The sequence below is a fragment of the Podarcis muralis genome, chromosome 16, assembly GCF_964188315.1.
Source record: "Podarcis muralis chromosome 16, rPodMur119.hap1.1, whole genome shotgun sequence".
Classification (NCBI taxonomy): domain Eukaryota; kingdom Metazoa; phylum Chordata; class Lepidosauria; order Squamata; family Lacertidae; genus Podarcis; species Podarcis muralis.
The window spans coordinates 16,558,367-16,580,927 of NC_135670.1; the positions used below are offsets into that span (position 1 = coordinate 16,558,367).

A 22,561-nucleotide genomic window follows, 5' to 3' on the forward strand; every position below is an offset into this window, starting at 1 on the left:
ACACACACACACACACACACACACACACACACACACACACACATATCCTAGGGGCTCTGACCCTCTCCACTCTCCTTGCCAACCCCTGCATTAACCCCCTTGAAGCTTCCCCTTTGCACCCCATACAACTCCTAAGCTGGCTTTTTTCAGTCCCAACCCCACTGCTGATTCTACTTCTCTGTTCTCGTCTGCTGCACTCCTGCTTTCACCCTCCATGTCGATGTTTCCTCCCCACTTCTGTGTCTTTCCTTCCCAGCTTTACTCAGAGATCCGCTGTTGTTTAAAACTAACATTTTCCTCTGTGTCCTTCCACCCCAGCTTTATTAAAATATCCACTGTTGTTTAAAATCACCGTTTCCCTCTGTGTCACTCTATCTTCTGCCTTCTCTCCTGCCTTCTTCTCCCTCATTCCCTGCAAATCCAGGATTATGATGAGGCAGTACAAGGTCTCCAAGTTTCTAGTCCTCATGGCTTATGGGCTATGAAAATATGTTTGGGAGTATATGGGCTTCGAAGCCAGAGTAGCAGTTGATTTACATTCCCAGTATCCCAGAGCAGGACTCTTGTGCTCTATTCAGCTCCTTGTAGGAAAGACACTCTGCACATGCGCAAAGGAACCCTCACTTGCCATAATGCTTTTACCTTGGTGTGAGAAGCGGACTGGAGAGGGCAGGAAGGAGGAGGAGGAGGTTACCATTAATGAATGCATTTTCAGAACGATCTTTTACTAAGAAATTCTGTTAATTTCTCAACCACCCTTTGTTTGCAATACTTTTATTTCGGTCATCAAGGGTAAGAGAGAGTCACATGAAAGTCGTAACCGTTCTCCTGGACCATAAATGCCTCAGGGTATCTGACCTTGAGATTTCCTGAACTTGAGATTTTTACAGGTGCTGATCACTGGCTGCAGGAAAGGGAGGCCAGCTGTTAAACTTTGCTCTCTGGCATATAAATGCAAAGAAAAATAAGGACTTCCAGAGGCTGTGATTTGCAGGTAGCTCCAGTGCGAGACAGTGAGTAGCCAATTCAATGACAATCTATTATGAGCATTCCCTCTCCGCAAGCATTTCAGAGAAAACAGTGAGATATAAACAGTGATATTTTTCTAGAAAAAGAGGTGTGGGAACACACCATGAACGCCTCCCTTGTTCTCTTATAATGGTGCTCACCTGAGAGGTGCTGTGACTGAGTTCCGGAGAGTTCCGGCTGAACAAAAGCCCTGGATATAAATGTAAGAAATGATTTCAACAACAACATCAACACTGTGCTGGCTGGGGCTGCTTTTAAGCCTACTATCAGAGTACAGAGTTTTGTAAAAGAAAAGGGGGGGGGGGAGAACAGGTCCCAATGTGAGAAACTTAACAAAATATATTTCCGAAGTATATGCTGTTCATCTTTAACTAACTTTCAACTGCCCAAAATGAAACAATCGCAGCAATTTTAAAATTAAGATTTGGGGTTCTTAAAGAAAAAGACATTCTGAGATCCTCAGCAAAGCGAATTCTGTGCATTCACCACATGTGCAAGAACACTACTTAATATCTGCAGCTAGTACTTTAGAGCAGCCCTACTCCACAACCTGGCTCCCTCCAGGTGTTTCGGGCTACAACTCCCATCGTCCTCAGCGAGTGCTGGCTGGAGCTGATGAGAGTTGTGGTCCAAAACATCTGGAGGAGGGCACAGGTTGGGGCACACTGCTCTAGAGATACCGGCCACAGACATGGATCTTATGTAATTTTATCAGGGCTGCTTATTTAAGACTTACTTCGTGTTGGCAGAGAACCCTGCTATTTAGACTGATATACAATATGGCTAGCTCTGGTTGCTGGGCATGGAGTTCAGAGGAATTGCCTTGCATGGTCTGGTGGGCAAAGCAATCTGGGAGTTTTGACAGAGGTTGTATCACTTCTAACAGATGCCAGTACCTGTAGGCTCCTTTACATAACACATCCCATGCTCTTCTGTTGTCTCCATGTGATAGGGATGGGGAACCTGTGGCCTTCAAAATGGCCTCTATCAGACTTCACTAGCAAGGCCAGAGGTCAGGGGGGAGATGGAGTCCAAAAACATCTGTTTTATCCCTGATTTTAGCTTTCCTCCTAGGTAAGGTGCTCTCCCCCCCCCCACCTCCACCCCGACCATCCTGATCCTCTTTTCCACACGTTTTCCAGCTCTCCAATTACAGATTATTATCAGTGGTTCCCAGTTTTTCTTCTGGCCACCGTCCCCTTGGTTCCATGAACTCACCCTCAGTGCCCCTTGCCCTGTGAAAAGCATCATTCAGAGCAGCAGTTTGCACAACCCACTAAGGAACATGAAAGCACGACGAAATTCAAAACACTAACAATTAGTTGCAAGTTTATTCAAAATGCAATGAAAACGATGTAGTTTAATTCAAGATAGCTGAGGAGAGGAACTCGCTTTTCAAAGCCAGAGAGTCATTGACGTCTCCAGTGCCCCTCTGCCACCCCCCTTGCCTCTTAGCGCCCCCCCCCCCCGGGTAATCCCCCTCAGGAGGGCAATACCACACATTTTGGGAACAACTGGATTATATCCTTCGGATCTCTTAACAATTACCATCATTTGTCTGCAGACTCTTCACCCATGAACACAAAAATTTGGAATCAGGGTGCTCCCAAGAATAGCTGCTAAGCGGACTTGAGCCCCCAAGCCTATTTCATTTTTTTAAAAAAACCCTTCTGAGGAGCATATCAGGATTTGCTGCTAGGTCTGTAACTTCATCCAGCCCTGCTGGACTCAGATTGTTCTGCCCAAGCAATCTTTGCAGAGGCAACCACTGACTGGCAGCTGTCTGCATGGCAAGTTGAGGGTGACCCTTAGATCAACCTTATATTCTCCCTCCCTCCCCAGCCTACCCCCCACCTCCTCCCTCCCTCTCAACTTTACCCTGGTTGGCCTGTTGGTCCTTTCCCACCTGTCCTGCTAGGCTGAAGGGGGATCAAGAAGGGTTGGCTTATTTCAGCAGTGGTGTCGGATAAGCCCTTTGGCAGAGTCCTCTCTCCAAAGCATGTTGTACAAAGGTTACCATCTTCTCTTGGCCCAACGTCCATTCTCCTGCTCTTTGAGATGCTGGCAAGAGCACCCACCAGCTGCACTTTCGCACGCTGGTTGCAATTTCGGTTTGTTTGCTTTTCATATACCGGTAATTTTTACTGAAGTTTTGAAATTATAAAGACCAGGACAAAATGACAGGAGGGAAATAAGAAAAAAAGAGAGAGAAGGTATTGAAAGAAAAGCATTGCACAGCATCCTCAGGGCAGGCATGGAACATGAGCACAGCAGAATATTGTTGAGGATTAACAAATATTTCTACATATTTGAAAAAGGAAATATCATGGAAAGCAAGACGGAGCAGGCAAGGTGGATCAGGCTCCCTCTCCACAGTGCAAGGTGAAACTTGGCTTTCCTAAAAAAAAAAAATTGTCTCTTCCGTATATACTTTCCTGTTTTTGTTGTTGTTTCTGTTATTTTTGCTGTGTCTATTTTTTTGATTCACTTCAGTAAAGTCCCCCCCCCCCCAAAAAAGGATTATTGCACACCTAAATCTCAATTCTTTTTATGAAGCATCAAGATGAGGTGGAAGGAGGTTAGATCAATGAGTTCTCTGGGTGGTCTTTTCAGATACCTGGCCAGGACCTTTCATGTCAGGGGCAGAGGAGTGGGAGAAGGCAGAAGTGGAGCCCGCGATTCACAGAGCAGCTCTGTAACCGCACAGCAGTTGTTGCCCCATCCTGCTGGGGTTTGGGGTCTCGGGAGAAGCAGGAGCAACAGCTGGCGCCTCTTCCACTCAGGTAGAGCAATACAGGTGAGGTCAGGACCCTGGGTGGCTCTCAGCAGATCCTGCAGCCTGAGCTATGAAAGATGCCTCAAGCAGTGAGGGAAAGGAGCCTTTGCACAAACTCAGAGGCACTTTTCCCCCCAGCAACGTGAGACGGGTTTTGCTTGGGATCAAATTTTTTGCAAGTGGGCGGGGATTCCTCACTCCATTTTGCTTGCCTACTGACCAGTGTTTGTGTTTTGATTGTCTAACTCAGAGCTTTCCAAACTGTGTGGTGTCGTGACACATTAGTGCGTCAGCTGCAGTGTCTGCAAAGGAGCGCTGCTGTCCTGTTGTAATGTGCCGAGCAGCAAAGGAGCCCATTTCGTGGAATTTTCAGAGTCTGGACTGTTTGGAAGCAGAAGGCTTTATGAAACCTCCGCTGCTCCGCTGCTCCGTGCACAGACGGGGCAATGAGAGACAGATAAGACTCTACATGATGTGCAGTCATCTTTATCTCACGTATGCATGCTTCAGCCTCCTCCTACCCAGCCCCATCTCTCAGGAGTCATTAGAACAAACACTGCCAGACCTCTCTTAGGGCAATTTAATTGTAGGCCACTGCCCTCTGTTCTGATTGCAAGATTTCATCTACCTTATCTGGGGCACCTTTGTGATTATGCTTGTTTGTGTTTCCCTTACCACCATGGCTGGCGGCTTGCCCATTTAACACGGTTGCCAGGCTGAGCCAAGCAGAGATAAGTTTTTTCTCCCTTTTTATGTACCCTTTTAACTTTATTGACTCCTCTGAGTGAAGCTGTTAATGGCAGATGCTGACATTGCTTCCAAAGGAGAAGAGATAAAATATATTAATTGAAGAAACAGCATCTTTCGCTGGGCTGGTTAAGGTTCGCATTGAAGGACGTGAGCTTTCAGCTTTCACAGAACTCTTCAAAAGCTCCTTTCATGAAGATGAGTTCTGTTAAACTTGAAAATGTCCTTGCTAGGTTCCAAAATGGCTAAACCTGTGTGATTGTTTGCTGTTCATGAAAATAGTGTATGTCTGCCTGTGCATGTATTAAACATTCAAACCAATCCATTTTTTAATGGATTGGGGGGTGGGGAATATGGTCAATTATGATAAAGATCAAATTAACATATCATAAGAAATTACAAGTAAATATTTGTGGATAAATTAGCCTTTTTTCAATTTTGAAACTGTAAGTAAAATGATGGTGTATAGGCATATGCTGATTTTAATTTATTGTAGTTCTCATCTATTTCATCTTTATGCATTCCTGCATCCCTGTGTAAACATGCTAACGGTATAAATAAATGTGTATAAATGGGGGCGTAGGTATAAAAATGGAATGAACACAGAGACAAAAAGGACAAAAAGGAGCGTGTCTGCCAACATTGGTGGGTTTCCAGGGGGAAAGGGCTGTAGCTCAGTGGCAAAACGGTTGCTAAGCTCACAAAAGGTCCCAGGTTCCTTTCCTAGTACTCCTTGTATCTCCAAGCAAAGTCTAGTAAAGTCTCCTGCCTGAGATCTTGGGGGAAACCACTGTCATACGGTGTGCTGACCAGCCTTAAGAACATAAGAAGAGCCTGCTGATTCAGGCCAATGGCCCATCTAATTCAACATCCTGTTCCCACTGTGGAAATAAAAATAAATTTAAAAAGGTTGCTGTTGTTACTTAGTGCCAATATATATATATATATATATATCTTTAAGAAACTAACAAAAAAATTAGGAGCCAAATGATCCAGAAAAAGACCCAGAAAAAACATTAGCAGTAGGAAACATTTTCTTTGGTAAATAGCAGAACATTCATGAGAACTAGTCACATGCTACCCTGGGAGAAGATAAAAGGGTTTTACCTGGAGTCACGAGGATGTTCAGTGCTGGCGCCAAGCAGCCTTGCTGGGATGTTCATTATAATGTCTCTAGGCAACACATGTAATTAAAACAAACCGGCCACCAAGTTTAACGATTCAAACATTACCCCGTCCCTAAAATGCACAACATAGAAACAGCAATAAGAAAGATCGTCACAGTCATTCAAAAGCCTTGGAGAAGAGGTACATCTAAACCTGGCACCAAAAAAGTGTTCATGTTGGCACCTGGCAGGCCTGGCTTGGGAGAGCAGCCTATGGAGAGGCCACCACTGAAAAGGCCCTGTCCCTCATTGCCACCCTCTGAAACTCTCTCAGAGAGGGCACCCAAGATCTGAATATGTATGGGAGCAGGGTGGGGGGCATAGCTGAATGTGCAGACGGTTCTGAGTTTTGAAAAAGGTGGTTCGAATCCCCGCAATGGGGTGAGCGCCTGTTGCTCGGTCCCAGCTCCTGCCAACCTAGCAGTTTGAAGGCACGTCACAGTGCAAGTAGATAAATAGGTACCGCTCCAGCGGGAAGGTAAATGGTGTTTCTGTGTGCTGCTCTGGTTCGCTAGAAGCGGCTTAGTCATGCTGGCTACATGACCCGGAAGCTGTACGCCGGCTCCCTTGGCCAATAAAGCAAGATGAGCGCCGCAACCCCAGAGTCGGCCACAACTGGACCTAATGGTCCCTTTACCTTACCCAGGCAGAAAGCTCACTGATGCAAAGTCAGAAGAGGCAGAGCTGGGTTAAATGGATCAGTGGGCTTGACAACTTCCATCACTCAGCTCAACAGCAGGTCTTATCAAAGTTGTGGCGATTTCTGTTCTGCTTCCTAAAGGATCCCCCACAAAGCAAGTGCATTGACCATTGGCTTTCACATCTCTGCCAGTGTCCTAAACACATCTATGCCAATCACCTCCTCTAGGGTATCAATAAGACCTCAGGTGCTCCCAGCAATGGTTAAGTTAGCAGCATTAGGCTTCAAGTTCTCTCAGAGGTCCTCTCATCCCCATTTCTTGCTGCTATACTGATTGGCCAAAGGGAAACAAAGTGCCGATTTGCAACCTACACACCCGAGAAGCAAGAGGCACAAATGGAACTGGCTACATTTTTGCAAGTTTTTGAGATTTAATGCAGCTGATAGGTAGGTGCATTGCCTCAACAAGAGTCTCCAAATTAGTTGCTCAATATATATTTTTTAAATCTTCCCATTAGGCAAGTTCAGTGGGTCTCACACAAAAACATCCAGCAGAAGACAAGAATTACAAGCTCCTGTGAGTGAAGTGCCTTTCCCGTAATTTGGATTTAACAGGGCCCTGAGTCCATTTGAAATAGTCTTTTATATTATTGTTTGGTACTTTTGTTACAATTAGTCTACCACCTCAGTCTAGGGAGCTGAGGGCAGAATATATGAATACCTCTTTTATTGCCACAGGCATCTTGAGTTAAGTTAAACCAAGTATCCCAACATCACCACCCCTTGAGCATCATGGCAAGGTGGGAATTTGAATTCCTACGACACAGGCTCCCATTAGCATTAGAAAACTCATTTCTTTATATGCCATCAGCTGCAATTCCTGCTGATGGGGTTGGACTAGATGATGCTTTTGTGTTCCTTCCAGTTCTGTGAAGATGGGTTTTTGGTTTCATTCACATGAATTTAGAGATTTCCCTTACGATCCTGTTGTATCCAGTTCACCATATGTATTGTGCAAATTAAGTTAATGCAAACCCACTTACAATTGCATGGTCACGTGCAGAATTTGAGGGTGTGGTGAGAAACTGACCACTACCACCCCGCCACCTACCCTCCCTCCAGAACGCCTAAAGCAGATAAAGCAAAGACACTGGCATTTCAATTTTTGAACATTTATTAGAAACATGACCCCAAAAGGGGGATTCTGCAGAACTGCAGTAGTACAAAATATAATTAAATTTTCAAACCAGTACAAAATAAAGCAAAACGGAGCAACAAAATACACAATAGGAAAACAAATCAGTACACCCAAATTTATGTCCAACTGTCACTTATATAGTATCTTGTGACAAGATATTTGGAGTGACAAAATCTGGGATCAATTAACACTTTAGATATGCAGTGCTGTTTTTCAAAAACTGTTAAGAAAGTGCATTTTTCCATCAGTGGGGAATAAACCAAGTTATTTGCTGAAAAATATAGGGGTGGGGGGGGGTGAAGAAGAGCAGCCCAGAAATAGATATGCTTCCTTATTTGATTTCATGCAAGCCTAAAGCCATGCCCGATTTTATTCTGCTTGTGTCAGCTTTGTGGGAAAGTACAAAGCTGTTTGGCACCATTCAACAAAATGTATAGAGATTGGTCTTTAGATATTGCTGGGCTTTTGATAACCAAGGAAGCAAGGGAATGCATGAGAAACCTCTCAAGAAGATGGTGGGGGGAAGTGCTGCCCCCCCCCCCCAGAGCCTCAGATCCTGCCCTTGCATCATTCAAGGCTGCCAACAACTTGCCCCATACCCCAAATTATCAACATTGGTTTATAGTCACACAACACTAAAGATTCAAGATAAGAAAAAAATAGGCATATAGTGATTTTTCTCCCTTATACAATGTTTGCTTGTTTACATACTAAGGAGAATGTAGAATTAGACAAAAACAGAACAAAAACCACAGAAATTAAGTGCCACAAAAGTCCATTACAACAACACTTGAGACTGTTTTAGAAAGCTAGACTTCTAAACAGTGTTTGATTTGCTCGATAGGCAAACACAAAAGAACACAAAATTATTGCTTCATAAGAAGTTGGGAGTTCTTCTCCCTGGGGCTTTTTTTTTTTGCCCCTTTGGATGGAGTGTTTATTACAACCTAACACTTAACACCACCTGCTATACTTTTCTATTCTCACCTCATTCCTTCACTTAATGCTACTGAGAGAAACCCCCAATCCCATCCAGCATCTGCAGCAACACCTACCAACCTACCACTGTCCATCTAGAAACTCTCCCCACACTTTTTTCCAAGTGTCCCAAAGATCAGGGTGTTAGGTTTTAAAACCTGAGAAAAGCACTTTTACTCAAAAAAAAAAAAAAAAAAAAAAACCTGTAAGAAACAAACTACCAAAAGCTTGCTTGTCCTATTGAAAAATCTTCAGACATACAACCTCATGTATCTAAATCACCACATTCAAAACAATTTTGAACAGATACAAATGGTCGTTGGTTGTCATTCAGTAGTATTTCTTCCAAACTGTTGATCTGTTGTTGGCCTTTCACCTCCCCTCGTTCAGAAATGCCTGCCCTACCCTACAGTCCCATCTTGAAAGTTTCACTTCAGCACCTGGCTATAGGGGAGAGCCGAGGCCTGGGTCCACCACTGACCCACATAGCTTCTCTTGGCCTGTGGCAAGTACACAAAGGCATAAAGATAGCCATTCAATTCAGCTCCTTGCCGACAAGTCTTCCGCGAGATGTGCTGACACCATGAGGTCTTCCTTCCCTTTTCATCAGGGAATTTCTGCCTGGTGCATAATCTCTGTGAGTGCAATTGTTAAAAGTCCAGAAAAAGCTGGATAAAAGACAACTGCATAAATGTCCTTTGGTTGGTGCTCACTGGACATTGTTGTTGATAGTGCAAGGATCCACCTGGAAAAGAGGGAAGAACAGAGGGTGTGTGTAAGATGAAGGTCTATCAGCTCCAGAAGTCAGCTTGCAAATATTCTGTACTATTTATTTGCATTACTATTTTTAATTGCAAGACCACCTTGGGGGACTTGGAAGAATGACCCCATATAAATGAAATAAATTTTAAGGCTTTGCAACTGGATCCATTCCCCTTCATGTAGAGTGCAAAAGCTGAAGTTTGGAATAGAACCTACTTAAGCCACAATGATATTCACAAAGCTTGCTTTGAATGGCTCCTCTTCAATGAACCCCACACCCCCATCTCTTCACCCTGGTTTTATTCCTACCACTTGCAAGCAGTGTTTATTGGTCTGTGCTGCAGTCACATTTTGTGTGACAAGAGTCGGATGTCTCACCTCTGTGTAGGTAGGTGGTGGCATGAACTTGAACTCTGGAGCATACATGAAGATGGGGCTGTCAAAGGAGTTGTCAAGCTCATCTAAAAGAGGGGTGGTGGGACTCTCCAGGCGGTGGTCTTCAGGGACAATGTCCAGGTAGCATGGAGGTGCTATATTGGAAAAGAAACAGATACACGTCAGTCCACTCTTTCCTAAATCTATCAAATACTTCTGGTGTAATGTGTTTGGAGCAACAGATACTTGATGGAATTTAGAAATCTTAGCTCTTCCCAGGTTCAAACTGAGTGACAAGGCTGCTTCTTACCACCCGCTTTCTAAAGACCTCCAACCCCTGCAATTGTGTCCTTGCAGAGGCCCATCTTAACTCCTAACTAGAAGGCTACATTTTCAATACCAAAAAGGCAGCAGGGAAGCTCTGCTCACCTTCTGGGGCATCTGGGATGTTGAGGTCCACCCAGCTCATCTCGGAACTTGTCTGGCTGGCCATGCTAGAGCTGCGGCTGCCAATGCCAGAAGACTTGCTGCCAATGACGAGTGGCAACTCCAGGATGATCTTCTTGGAGCCTGGGACACTGACATAGATCTGCAAAAAACAACAGGAAAATATGTGGTGAGATGTAATGTGGTGCCTTCTTGAGAGAGATAATAGGATGTGGGGGATGTGAGGAAAGGAGGGCTACTCCATGCCTACAGGAAAAGATCTCTCAGACAGAATATTTCAGAAGTATGGTGTTCTCTGTCTTGGCTTGCTGGGAATTAAGAGGTCAGCCACCTTGCAGTGAAGCTCTTTAATCCAGATCAAATGTCCTGTCCTTAAAGTTGTCAGGGCTTAAGTCTACTGGGATGTATCTCCCTTGGAAGTCTTAAGCCCAGAGGTATCTTAGCCAGTTTTGATAATGATGTAGGAAATGCCTTTTAAAAACATTTCAGGTGACAGCCTAGAATTCAAAATAGATTCTGGGGCTATGCAGTTCCTAGAATTCACCCCTGAATATGACCTCAGTGCTTGAATTCAGTAGGGATTCTCTAAGCCCTCAACAGAAGCCAAGAACAAGGAAGATTTGGGGTGGGGGTAGGGGAGGGTTGCCTTTCTAAGCCCCTCACCTGCAAGAAGTACTCCACACGCAGGATGTTGCAGCCTAGAATGGATGGTTTGATCTTCTTGACCCGGAGGGTCTTGCCACGCCATGATTCAGACATGCCAGAGACAATGTGATTGCCTCGGACGCATGAGAGCTTCTGGGAGAAGACCTTGGTCTGCCCATTGGCCAGGTAGGTGTGCTTAGCAACAATGGCTGCCTTGGGCATCACAATCCGGGAACAGGTGTTCTCAAAGTCGGCATTGATACATATGTCATCACCTGGTAAGAACAACAAGGAGAAGAAGCTTAGTTGTGGAAGACCTACAGAATTTGCCCACTGCAGCAGATCTTCATTGAGATCAGTTAGGTGCCACATTTTTCAATTATGACTTTCCCTGCTTGCATCCAAGCTCCTCATTAAATCCCCAAACCACACCTATATCTCCAGCCCTTGAACTATGCTTGGCTTGCCAGGAACAGCTAGCAGTTACAGGTCTGACTACTAGCCATTTACATCATTTATTCCAATTTTCCACCCTTCCTCATCAACTCCCGTTTCCTGAAGAGCAAAGGAGCCAGGCCTCACCTTCACAGAATCCTTTGCGGTCAATCCTGGCACTAACAGACACATGCCCATCAGGGATAAACATACAGGACACTTTCTTTTCCTTCTTGGCAGCTACAGGTGACTGAAAAGAAATGCACAAGAAGATATTGTTACATACATACAACATTGACTAATTTCCAAAGTGTTGCTCCTGTTCATATGTACTATCTGTAGTCTCAGGAGTTCAGCCTTTGGTACCTTGTCAGAACTTCAATCACCGCTTGAGTTATAACTAATTATTCACAAGTATCTTGCTTCAACAGATAGTAAATGAGACAATTGGACACAGACTATTAATTTCAAGCTAAAAATGAACAGAGACGCATGTCTCTGTGAAGACTTTGAACCAACTGAACAGCAATTGGGAGAGAGAATTCCAAATTCTGAAGCAAAGTTCACTAAAAAATGCTGAAGGATGGCCTGTTTCAGATTAGCTGTGGCGCTAAATCTACCTAAGCTGATGACTGACAACTGACCAAAGCTATCAAAGGACAACCTCAAGTGGTAATTACCATGAGATCTGGAGTGTTGACGTCAATTTGATCCATGACCTCAAAGCGCTTCTTTATATCTTGAGTCGGGAAGGATGGACGATCCAAGAAAGCCTTCACCCAATAGTCAACACAGCCATATTTGCCCTTGAAAGTAGTACCAAGCGGCCTGAAAGAATACAAATGTCTCATTAGACACAGGAAAGGCAGGCAAGCGGTGATAAATCCTGTATTTTCATACTAACGTATCAGTGGCCATGTCTGGCCAATACCTACCCCTGAGGTAGCTCAAATCCAAACTTGTACTCGTAGGTGTTTCCTGGTCTCAGAATCACAGAACCATCTGCATCTAGGAAGACACCACAGAAAGAGAAAAAGGTGTTAGGCTTATAGAGAAAATATTTTAAGTATTTTAAGATGACTAATAATGCAAGGTGTTTTTTATCAATGTCAGTGCACTTTCAAAAAATTAAGCATGTAAGAAATTTAAGCTTGAGTGGTGCCTAAGGAACCCCCATGTTCTGTTTTACCAACAAGCCAGCATTTAAAGAACTGCTGCTTTTCTCATCCTTAATACTAGCTGCTCACACAGGCAATTAAGGTCTCAACCGCTAAAAAAAATTCAGCCTCCTTTCCTATCTGTGAATCTGTCCAATTACAAACCAAAACGTCCAAGTTACAGAAGCCAACAGTCTAAAGAATTTCACATCTTCCTGGCTCTCCTCACTTGCTCTGATCTTCAGCCAAGGTGACGACTATACCCCTCTCTCAGGGTGAGGGACTCCCCGTACTGCTAGGCAATCACTACCTATTAATACATCCACTGCCAGAAGTCCCAGCTGGCCAGTTCCCTGCTACGCCAACTGTTGCTGGGACATATCGTACTCTCGGAAGTTTGCTTAGCAAGGGAACTACAATGATTTGAAGTTGCCGCTGGCCCTTTATTCAGAGGTGACCCATCACCCTGGACCCTTTGTTCAACTCCTCAGTAGTTCTCTGCTTTAGGTTATTCCCAGGCCTGAAAATTATCTCTCTCTTCTCTGCTGGCGCCTATTTGATGCTAATCTTTTGCTTGCATCTCAGACCTGCAAGGCTGCAATCTTAGAAGGGCTTACTTGGTAATCTAGCCCCATCAAGCTCACGGGGACTTAATTCCAAGTAAACACACATAGGACTGATATGCAAGTTTTGAAAGCCAGTCTTTAAATGGGGTAGAGTTCTATTCCCATCCCATTCTGAGCCTGTGCTAGGTTTCAAACCTAGACAGAGAAGCCCAGAAAACACAGGAAGATGCTGTACCCAGTACAAAAAAAAAAAAAAAAAAAAAAAAAGCTGCCCCCAAAAGCCAGTTTAAACAAGAAAAAGCAGAACTGGACCAAGTATTTACAGCCAAGTATATATACGCCACTGAAGAGGACACCATTCCAACCAACTCATTAGCTTTGCAAACAGAAGTGTCCCAAGTTCAAGCCCCATCAGCATCTCAAAGAAAGGCTGGAAGAGACCCCTGCCTGAGAACTTGGAAAGCCAGCGCTGCCCGTCCATGCAGACAAACTGAGCTAGAGGAATCACTGGTATGACTCTGTATAAGGCAGCCTCTGATGTTCCTATGTAAAGCCATCCTAAGTCTCCTTACCCTACAGTCAAGTCCCTATGCATAGGACCAGGCTGCAAAAGCTACCCACTCGCTGGGCTTCTCAAAACTCCAGGAAGGGCTTTCAATTCTTTTGCAAAAGCGGAGACGCAAAACACACAGAGACGCCCCCCCCCCACCCGAAGACCATGATGCTCACCAGCTGGATGGTCGTCCAGGGTGAGGACATCTTCATAGCGAAGGTATTCCATCTCCTGCTTGCACTGCTGGGGCCCTTTGATCCACAGGACCTTGGCCACCCCGCAAGCCAGAACTCTGACCCGGGTGACCCGGGTGACTTCGGCCACCTCCACCACGACACGGCCAGCCACCTTGTCCCCGCTGCTGTAGACTTTGTCAGGCTCGCTGAAGGCCACTTCGAAGGTCTTGATCTTCTTGAACATCACCATGGTGACCCAACAGTTATTAGTATTCTCAGGCAAAAGGGTCAAAGTGGGTTGAGTTCCGAAAAGCTTAGCTTTTGTGCTCAGAAATATTTTAAGGGGACAAAATTGAAAAGGCAAATATTTTTTTTACGCAAGTTTCCCCCCTTTGTCTTCTCGAAATAAAAGGAGCAATAGCCAAATGGAGTGCTAAGGAACTCCTGCCTCCTCTCTGTCCCAAGCCTGCCTCGGCGATTGGCACCGTCATCCGGATGCGGCCTTTTTATATGCGGCCCACACCCACCTTCCCCCTCCTTTACGCTGTTGATCTCAAGCAGCTCCATGCGGCCGGCTCGTGTACCCTCGTGCTGCCCTCGTGCACAGCGCTCCGATTGGCCGGTTCGCCGTGTTTACAGTCCCGGCAACCAATCGGAGGCCGGCCCGCGGCGCGTGGACAGTGTGTGTAGAAGAGATGCCGGCTGCAAGAAAAAATGAGAAACAGGCGGTTGGGAGGGGGGGAGTGGGTGAGCGGAGTGGCAGGAGGGTAGCCAATCGAGAGGCGAGAATGGTGGAGGAAAAAAGCGCCGCTAGCCAACGAGGCGCGGAGGGCGGGATTTTGCGGAGTTGTAGTAGCTGTGAGAAGTTTCGCTTAAGCGGGGTGTGTGAGGGAAATTTTGCTTAAGTTATTCAGGGATATATTGCACATCTCTCTATATATATTTATTACCTTCTCTGCCAAGTTGTGCAAGGGGAACTCCAAGCTTGCACCCCTCAGACCTCAATATGCCCCATTACTTTGGATAAAGGGAGGAAGGAACTAATCGCTTCATAAACTTTTTAATTAGCTTGAGGAGAAAATATGTTTCCTTTCAATATTTACATGTTTCGTTTTTTAAACCTTTTCCTTTTACAAAGCACAACCAGTACTAAAAGATATTAAAAGAGGCTTGTGAACAAATATTTTAAAATTCTTGAAAGAGTATGGGGGTGACAATTGAATATTCTGCCAAAAAGTGTTTCCTTAGAGTTTTAGTTTACAAAGCTTGTGGTTCAAGCAGCATGTCACTAATCCAGCCCCCCCCCCCCCCGCTATAATAAGAGGTTAAATTGTCGGAAAATTGAAGGGACAGTTCTAAAAAGGAGAAGCCCAAATTGGATCTGACCGCCCTCTCAAGATGGTCTTGGAAATCCAAAAACATTTCTCGGAATGTGAAAGAGAAAGAATATAATCAAATGCTAACAAAGGTTAAAAGGAACACGACCAGTTAAAATCAGATTTAAACGGCAGATCCAATGCCCCAGGCATCAAAAAAAGCTGAAGTTCTTAAAAAAGTTACAGGCTAGTAAAACTGGTGTTTATTACACAAAAGTGTAGCAGATCCAATTAATCTTTAGTTCCTAAAATGTAGCATTTAGTCATGCTTAGAAGTTCTGATTTCCTTTGAAGCATACATTTATGTAAAAACTCAGTGTTTGCAAATAAACAGAAATACCAATTTGTGTGGCACACACGAGCTTTTAATTCACCACACTCACACTCCATTACAACTGCTTTACTTTGGGAATAGCCCTTTTCCTAAGAGAAATGCTGCTCAATGACATCCTTTACATTGAAAAAACTTCCAACCTTGTCCACGAATGTGATGCTTTGTCTTATTTTTCCAGCTGCGTGCACACCATACATTTAAAGCACACACCCCCAACAAAATCATGGGAACTGTTGTTTGTTAAGATTACTGGGAATTACAGCTCTGAGGTATATACTACAGTTCCCAGGATTCGGGGGTGGTGGTGGAGGGGAGAGTGTGCTTAAAACTTTTGGTGCATACGCAGAAGAGTCAACCTTAGCTGGTCTCAGCTGGGTCAGTCTGCATCTCAATTGCTGCTTTGTTAGTTTTCTCTCGGGCGTCAAATGCATTCTGCAAATGTCAGAGAAGTTTTTGCCCTGCTACGGGCTTACGGCCAGTGGTGCTTGCGATCCAAGGCACGTTCCAGAAATAGTATCCTTCTCAAGTACTCTCTTCTCTGCCAGACTGCTTTTAACCTTTGGCTCCCTGACCTCAATTCGGCCATAAGCATAGCACAGTGTTCCTGAAGGTACGCTGAAGGAAATAGCAATAGGGTTTGCGTGTTTTGAGCCACACACACCCAAGATCACATCTTCGAATTCTGTGTTAATTAATCTAGATCTGCCATCACCCAGCTGGGGCCCTCCGGATGTTTTGGACTATAACTTCCATCAGCCTCAGCCAGCATGTAGTCCAAAATGTCAGGATGGCATCAGGTTGCTGAAGCCTGATCTAGAACACTGTTTTCTTTAAACTATATTGTGGGAAGTCCTGGGGTTCCTTAGAAACATATCAGGGGCTGCTGAATTTGAAGATTGATCATGGCTGACAAGCTTCCCTTAAATACACTGCTTGGTCATCCCACTACCATACTTCTGTTGCAAGGCATCATCATCACACAGGACTCTTGAGCATATGCTAAATTCAGCTGCACTCTCAGTTCACAATGGTGAGGCCCCCAGGCTTGTGCAGGGTGGGGGCAGCTGGGTACACTTGCCCCAGGCCTCAGAGGGCTCAGCTAGCTGTATGGTGGGGGCCTGCCAGGGACTGGTTGCTTTTTTGTTTCTGTTTATAACTTAATTCTAACAAGACTCCCACCCCAGGCCCTAAAGCCCTCAGTTCCATTTGAATTGACTGATATGCTTCCATCTTCTGCAGAGCAAAGCTGTCCCATGACAGCTAGCAGGCAAGTCACTGTGGTAAGGGTTCCCTTGAGATATACGTAATTTAAAAGCAAACATCCAAGTGGTTAGGAATTGTTGGATTTATAGGGAGTTGGACTGGATGGTCTCTTGGGAACTCTCCAACTCTGCGGTTATGTGCTTCTATTGCATTGCCAGCTCTGCAGTTCTCACTTCTGTGTTTCCATTGTCTTGCTTAGAAACAAACTCAGTGCCTCCTTATGCAGCAGAATCATTGACTGAAATGTAAGCAACCATACCCAAAACAGGATTTCAGGTCAGATTGGAAAAGGAACTTTATTTTTATTCCATAATAAATAGGAAGAAATTGATAATACAGGCTTGGGTTTCAATTGACTGGTCTTTTTTTTATTTATATTTATTGATTTCTTGGATTTATAGCCTACCGTTCCTGCCAAATGAGTCCAAGGCAGCAAATGACAAGTGAGAAAAAAGTAAAAGCAATTCAAATACAGCCGCAGACGGGGACATTTCTCAACTTTCTTGTTGAAAGTGGAAAATTTTCAGTAGGTACCAAACAGACAACAGAAGACAGCACCTGTCTATTATCCAGGGAGAGAAAATTCCACATGGTGGGTGCCACAACACTAAAGCCCCACTTTATGCATTGTATAGAATCCAGACCTCCTGATAAGACAGTATTTGCAGAGGAGTGCAGTGATCAACTGGGTATTTAAGGGATGAGATGATCTCTAAAGTATCCTGGTCCCAAGCTGCATAGGGCTTTATTCGCCAAAACCAGCACCTTGAACTTAGCCTTCAACTGCAGGGTAACATGTTGGCGATATTCTGCCCCAATGAATCATCGAGCTGCCACATTTTGCACCAGCTGCAGGTTCCACACCAACCTCAAGGGCAACCCCACAGAGTACATTGCAGTAATCCAGTTATTATTAAATGCAGTTATGAAAAAATTACATGTGGCTGTAGGAAGACAGCTGTTATTTGCCGTTCGTACTTGACAGATGTACAGGGCTGGAAAGGCAAATTTTATACTTGTCACAATGCAGAAGGTGAATATTCACTCCTTTCTAGAGCTTCTGGTACTTTCTGTTATTTCCCCCCTTCCACCCAATCTGGAATGCCAGAGAGAGAGATCCCAGCTGCTGAAGTGCATTCTTCTGGCAACTGTTTTTCCTTGTGTTTTTCCTCTGTTAACAAATACCCTTCTGGTCTGTTTACACAAAATATAAATATATAGCCATATAAGGTTTCCTTCACACCATAAACTGCTCCTACTAAAGCCTGCTAAAGGGATCTGCTCTGCTTGAAGTCAAATTGTTCTAAAAAATCTTCCACTCATTGTGGATAGGAGAGGGTAGGCAATTCAAAGGACTGAGAATATGGTTTTTCTATTTCAGGACCGGGTGCAATGAGGGAAAGTTCATCTTTAATGGATTTGCAAACAAAAAGGTCAAACTGGACATAATATTATATACATTTTCCCATTTACTCTGCATGCTTTTTCAGAATCCGAATAGCAGCTGCAGGGGAGAAGGCTGGTAATTATTGAGATTGCAGCAGGCAGGGAAATGTAGCTTTCACCCCCTGCAATGGTTTGGATGAAAATACTGGAATGTGCCAAACTGACCTGAACAAAGAACTGAAAGCAGGGGTTTCTCCTTGTTAGATTGTGGACACTCATAATATGCAATGCCTATTCAATATCTACCTTAAAGTTGTCTACACAAGTAATTAGATTTATATGCAAGATAGAACGTTTTGGTCCAGTTCCTATTACAGTATAAAAGATGTTCAGAGACTTATTTCCCACTCCACCCTTCCTTCTTACTATCTAACTCTTCCTCACACACACTCACCTATCTGAAGACAACAGGATCTTTGCCTATGGCACTGGCTGGATAACTGTGGAATTTATTACAGAATGCCAGGGAACTTAGATGGTAAGATACGTTAGGAAAACTTAAACATTTTTTAAAAACTGAGATAGGCTGGAGGAAGTTAGGAGCCTATATTTTCAGTTAGGGTAGGAAATCTAATTTTCTTCTTATTAATGCAATTAAACTGCTGTTTGCATAAATTATTTTGTTGATGGAATTTGCCCTTTAGTGGTTATTTATAACTAGCCAGCACAACCAAATGGTTTGAATAAGGGTGAAAGCTATATTTTAAATTGTGCATTGCCTCTACCATCTCCAAGTCTGTTCCAAACTGATGCTTGTGGACATTTACTGATATAGCTTAATGTTTTGGACATGGCAAGATTGCTTACTCAGATATTGTCAAGCCAAAAGGATAAAAAAAAATACAAGACAATTAAGGCTGTCATGGTGCACCACGTGTGAGGGAGAAAGGCAGATCATCCCCTTTATGTGAACCAGATCCCTTCTGGGTTCAAAGAAGAAAAACTTTCACAGACTGGAGGAGCAGGAGATATTCTCCAGTGCTAGTCCTTATTTGATGCCTGTAGGAGGAGCGGTACTAACAGTGCTTGCTCCAGCGGTTTGGGGGTGCTTTGGGCATGACAGCCATAGTTGGCCTCTCTAGACTGGAAGAGGTGGGGACATGCAAACTGAGAATTCGCTAAGGCCACATCGCATCATCTTGGATATTCTGTTAGGTAGCACTGTTAAGTGGTAGCACTGTTAGGGTGGAGAGCCCTCTGCTGGTCTCATCCAGCATTGCCATTCCCCTGGAGCCAGTTTTGGGAGTTCATGATATGTATTTGTATTCCTCTTTTCCAGTAGCATGCTGGAGGAAGCTAACAAAGTACTATTGCTCAAAATCTTTGAAACAATTCAGTACAAATTAATAGCAAACATAAGGAATGCCATGGTGACTTCAGGATTAGATTACTGCAACACATTCTGTGTGGGGCTTCCCTTTCACCTGCAGTTAGTCCAGAATGCTGCAGCATGATTGCTAACAGGAGCGAGACTCTGTCAACATATAACACCTCTGCTCAGAGATCTGCACTGGGTGCTCATTTGCTTCTCAAGGCCCAAAGTCAAGGTGTTACTAGCAGTATATAAAGACCTGAACAATTTGGGACCAGTTTGCTTCCAGGATCACCGTACACTATAGATGCCCAAATGACTGTTTCAGCCTGCAGAGCTAGCACTGTTACAGGTGCCACATAATACTTGTTCTGTGCTTGTAAGAAATCAATCTTTTAGTATGGCAGCACCTACACTTTATAGCTCCCTGCCCATTAACATCAGGCTTCCATTGTACTCTTTTCGATGCTTGCTAAAGACATTTTTGTTCAGGCAAACCTATCCAGACACACAAAACCTGAGATTAAACACGTGCCTTTTTAGCCTATTCTTGAATTTAATTATATTTTGAATGTTTTAAAGTATCTGCTTTTTACCGTTTTTATCAGTAATTCTGTTATATTTTTATTGCGATCAAGCAGCATATAATTTTTGTTAAATAAACAAATGCAGCATTGCATCCAGAACTATCATAGGCATTGGAGAGGCAGGAGGGTAATTCTATCAAGCTCTTTTGTATCAGAATCAAACCAGCTATCTTTCAGAAGAACCATGTGTCATTTCTGACCCCTCTAGCCCAATGTTATGTACTCTCCTGCAGTGGTGTAGCATGGTTTGCCAGTGCCCAGGGCAGGGTAAGTGTCCCCCCCCCCCATGGACTGGGCAGCTGGAGTGGAGGCATGCTTGCACTCTGCTGAAATAGCAGGACTCCACCAAATTCTACTGCCTCTCTTCTGGTAGGTCTCAAGTACAGTGGTACCTCGCAAGACGAACGCCTCGCAAGACGGAAAACCCGCTAGACGAAAGGGTTTTTTGTTTTGGAGGCGCTTCGCAAGACGAATTTCCCTATGGGCTTGCTTCGCAAGACGACAGCCCATAGGGAAATCTCCGGGACAGCGGGGAAGCGCAGCGCGTCTTCCCCACTGTCCTCGGACCTCCTCCGAAGGCTGGCGGCGGGCGGAGAGACCTCCTCCCGCCGCCAGCCTTCGTTTCTCCGCTGTCCCGGATGGCTTTTGAAGGCAGGCGGGGGGGAGCAAAGACTTTCGCCCCCCGCCCGCCTTCAGAAGACGTCCAGGACCTCTTCTGAAGGCTGGCGGGGGGCAAAAGTCTTTGTCCCCCCTGCCTGCCTTCCCAGGGGCTTTTAAATCGCCCCGGACAGAGGAGAAGTCCTCCGCTGTCCTGGGGCGATTTTAAAATGCCGCCCGCCAGCATTTTAAGATCGCCCCGGACAGCGGAGAAGTCCTCCGCTGTCCCGGGGTTTTTTAAAATGCTGGGGGTGGGAAGAAAAGCCCTTGTCCCGTCCCCCCCAGCCTTCAGAAGAGGTCCGGGGACAGACTGTCCCCGGACCTGGTCTGAAGGCGGTTTCCCTAGGAACGCATTAATTGATTTTCAATGCATTCCTATGGGAAACCGTGCATCGCAAGACGAAAAACTCGCAAGACGAAGAGACTTGCGGAACGAATTAATTTCGTCTTGCGAGGCACCACTGTACAGGATTACACCTTCAGTGATGCAGCCAGTAATTACGTTTAGCATAATTACGTTTAGCATTATGTGCAGTGTTCAGAGTATGAGTGCTTCACAGGCTGGGCACATGAAAAATAAATTCAAAACTCAGCTAAATGTTTCTTTTTCTCAATTCGGATCAAATATGGTTTGAGGAAACTTCCTCAAAATGCAGTATTTCATAAGAAAGGGCATAATAGATGGATATATATGGATTGCAGCTGGTGTGTACACTGCTTCCCTGACCTGTGGTGGTAGTGCACTGCATGCAGAGTCAACGGGAACATGTACACAGGCACGTAATTATCTTGAAATCTTTACAACAACCCTTTAAGTTAGGTCACTCTTATTATCTCCACGTTGCAGAAGGGAGGAAGGGCTGTAGTGGAGATTGCAGTTTGCCTAGGGCTACGTAATGAGTACATGACAGAAGTAAATGTTGAACCCCAGGGTCTTCTTGAGTAGAAGCTCCAGCAGCTAAATTCCATAAATTTGGCATTAATTTGTATTGCTTACCATCCATTTCTGCCTTTCTTTGCTACTACAAACACTAGAAACTTATGCTTTCTTTTAAAATTTCAAACAGAAATGCAAATAACCTCATGGGTAGCCTACCAGTTGCTATTCAATTGTTTTCACAAGGAAACAAGCAAACTCTCAGATATCCATTTGGTTGATTTGTCTGGTGATTTTTCTTTCTTTTATCCCAGATCTTAGGAGTGGAGAATGTACTTGATGTGCATCTTCTTTCCCCCCTGGAAATAATTCTACGATTTAAACTTTCAACTCTGTATCCCAAACAAAAGGTGGTAAATTTATCATGTGCAGCCTAATATGTTTTTATGTCCCAAAATTACAATACCCCAGATAGACTTCTGTGAGATAAGAGGCCTCAGAAGACCTGTTCTTTTGAGCATTCATTCTCATTTGTTTGCAAAGAGGTTAGACAATGTTGCTTAAAGCAAACTTTATCCCACACTTCCCAGTGCATTTTTCCATCACTTATTGCAAAATTACAACAACAAATATCTTCATGAAGATGGTTTGTTGTGCAATACCTCAAAATTGTTGGTATTCTGCTTGTATTTTGGTTAAAAGGAAGATGGCTCCATAACTGGTAGGGTTCACATGGTGGAAGTGTGAGAAAACAAAGAGTTTGGTAAGACTCCCTCCCTCAGTGAGGAGCAGTGAGCTAGCTAAGCCTGGCAGGACATCATATTCTATGGTCTTAACCGCTTCATGCTTTAAATAAAGCATGCTGGTTATGTGAGGCTGGATATCCCACAAAAATTTGGCAAAAGCTTGAGAAATACTGCTTTTATTGATGGATCCTGCCCTCCAGAGGTCACTGATTTGCTTGCAGGGTGTTTGCACACCTTCCCATTAATCATTTGTTCACCCTATACTTTCCCCATGCATATTGCCATCACTTCCAAACAGCAAAAAGTCCCTTTT

General features: G+C 44.3%; 2 protein-coding genes and 1 long non-coding RNA gene across 4 annotated transcripts in view; 1 reads left to right on the forward strand and 2 right to left on the reverse strand.

Moving 5' to 3' along the window:
• Positions 1-22,561, reverse strand: part of F11R (F11 receptor) — a 313,105-nt gene that overhangs the window by 236,032 nt on the left and 54,512 nt on the right. The window lies entirely within an intron of this gene.
• On the forward strand, positions 863-4,824 carry LOC114586703 (uncharacterized). Of its 2 annotated transcripts, none has more exons than XR_013390995.1 (3): positions 863-1,013; positions 3,643-3,812; positions 4,056-4,824. It is a non-coding gene; the product is annotated as an uncharacterized LOC114586703 (long non-coding RNA). The 2 variants fall into 2 exon arrangements; XR_003704166.2 differs by lacking the exon at positions 863-1,013 and adding an exon at positions 1,021-3,411.
• TXNIP (thioredoxin interacting protein) lies at positions 7,515-14,137 on the reverse strand. Its single transcript, XM_028709487.2, has 8 exons — positions 13,651-14,137; positions 12,134-12,206; positions 11,879-12,026; positions 11,346-11,448; positions 10,782-11,038; positions 10,101-10,260; positions 9,675-9,826; positions 7,515-9,279 (listed from the first exon to the last, which is right to left on the reverse strand). Exons 1-8 carry the CDS (start codon positions 13,898-13,900, stop codon positions 9,244-9,246), a joined length of 1,179 nt encoding a protein of 392 aa, XP_028565320.1. The 5' UTR covers positions 13,901-14,137; the 3' UTR covers positions 7,515-9,243.

What these genes read in the sequence shown, in the direction of transcription:
- TXNIP (XM_028709487.2), bottom strand. Translation starts at nt 13,900, where the DNA reads ATGGTGATGTTCAAGAAGATCAAGACCTTCGAAGTGGCCTTCAGCGAG. An exon ending in GGATTTGAGCTACCTCAGGG is followed by an intron (nt 12,027 to 12,133) that starts GTAGGTATTGGC and finishes GTATTCTTTCAG; the next exon opens with GCCGCTTGGTACTACTTTCA. An exon ending in CCGCAAAGGATTCTGTGAAG is followed by an intron (nt 11,039 to 11,345) that starts GTGAGGCCTGGC and finishes TGTTCTTACCAG; the next exon opens with GTGATGACATATGTATCAAT.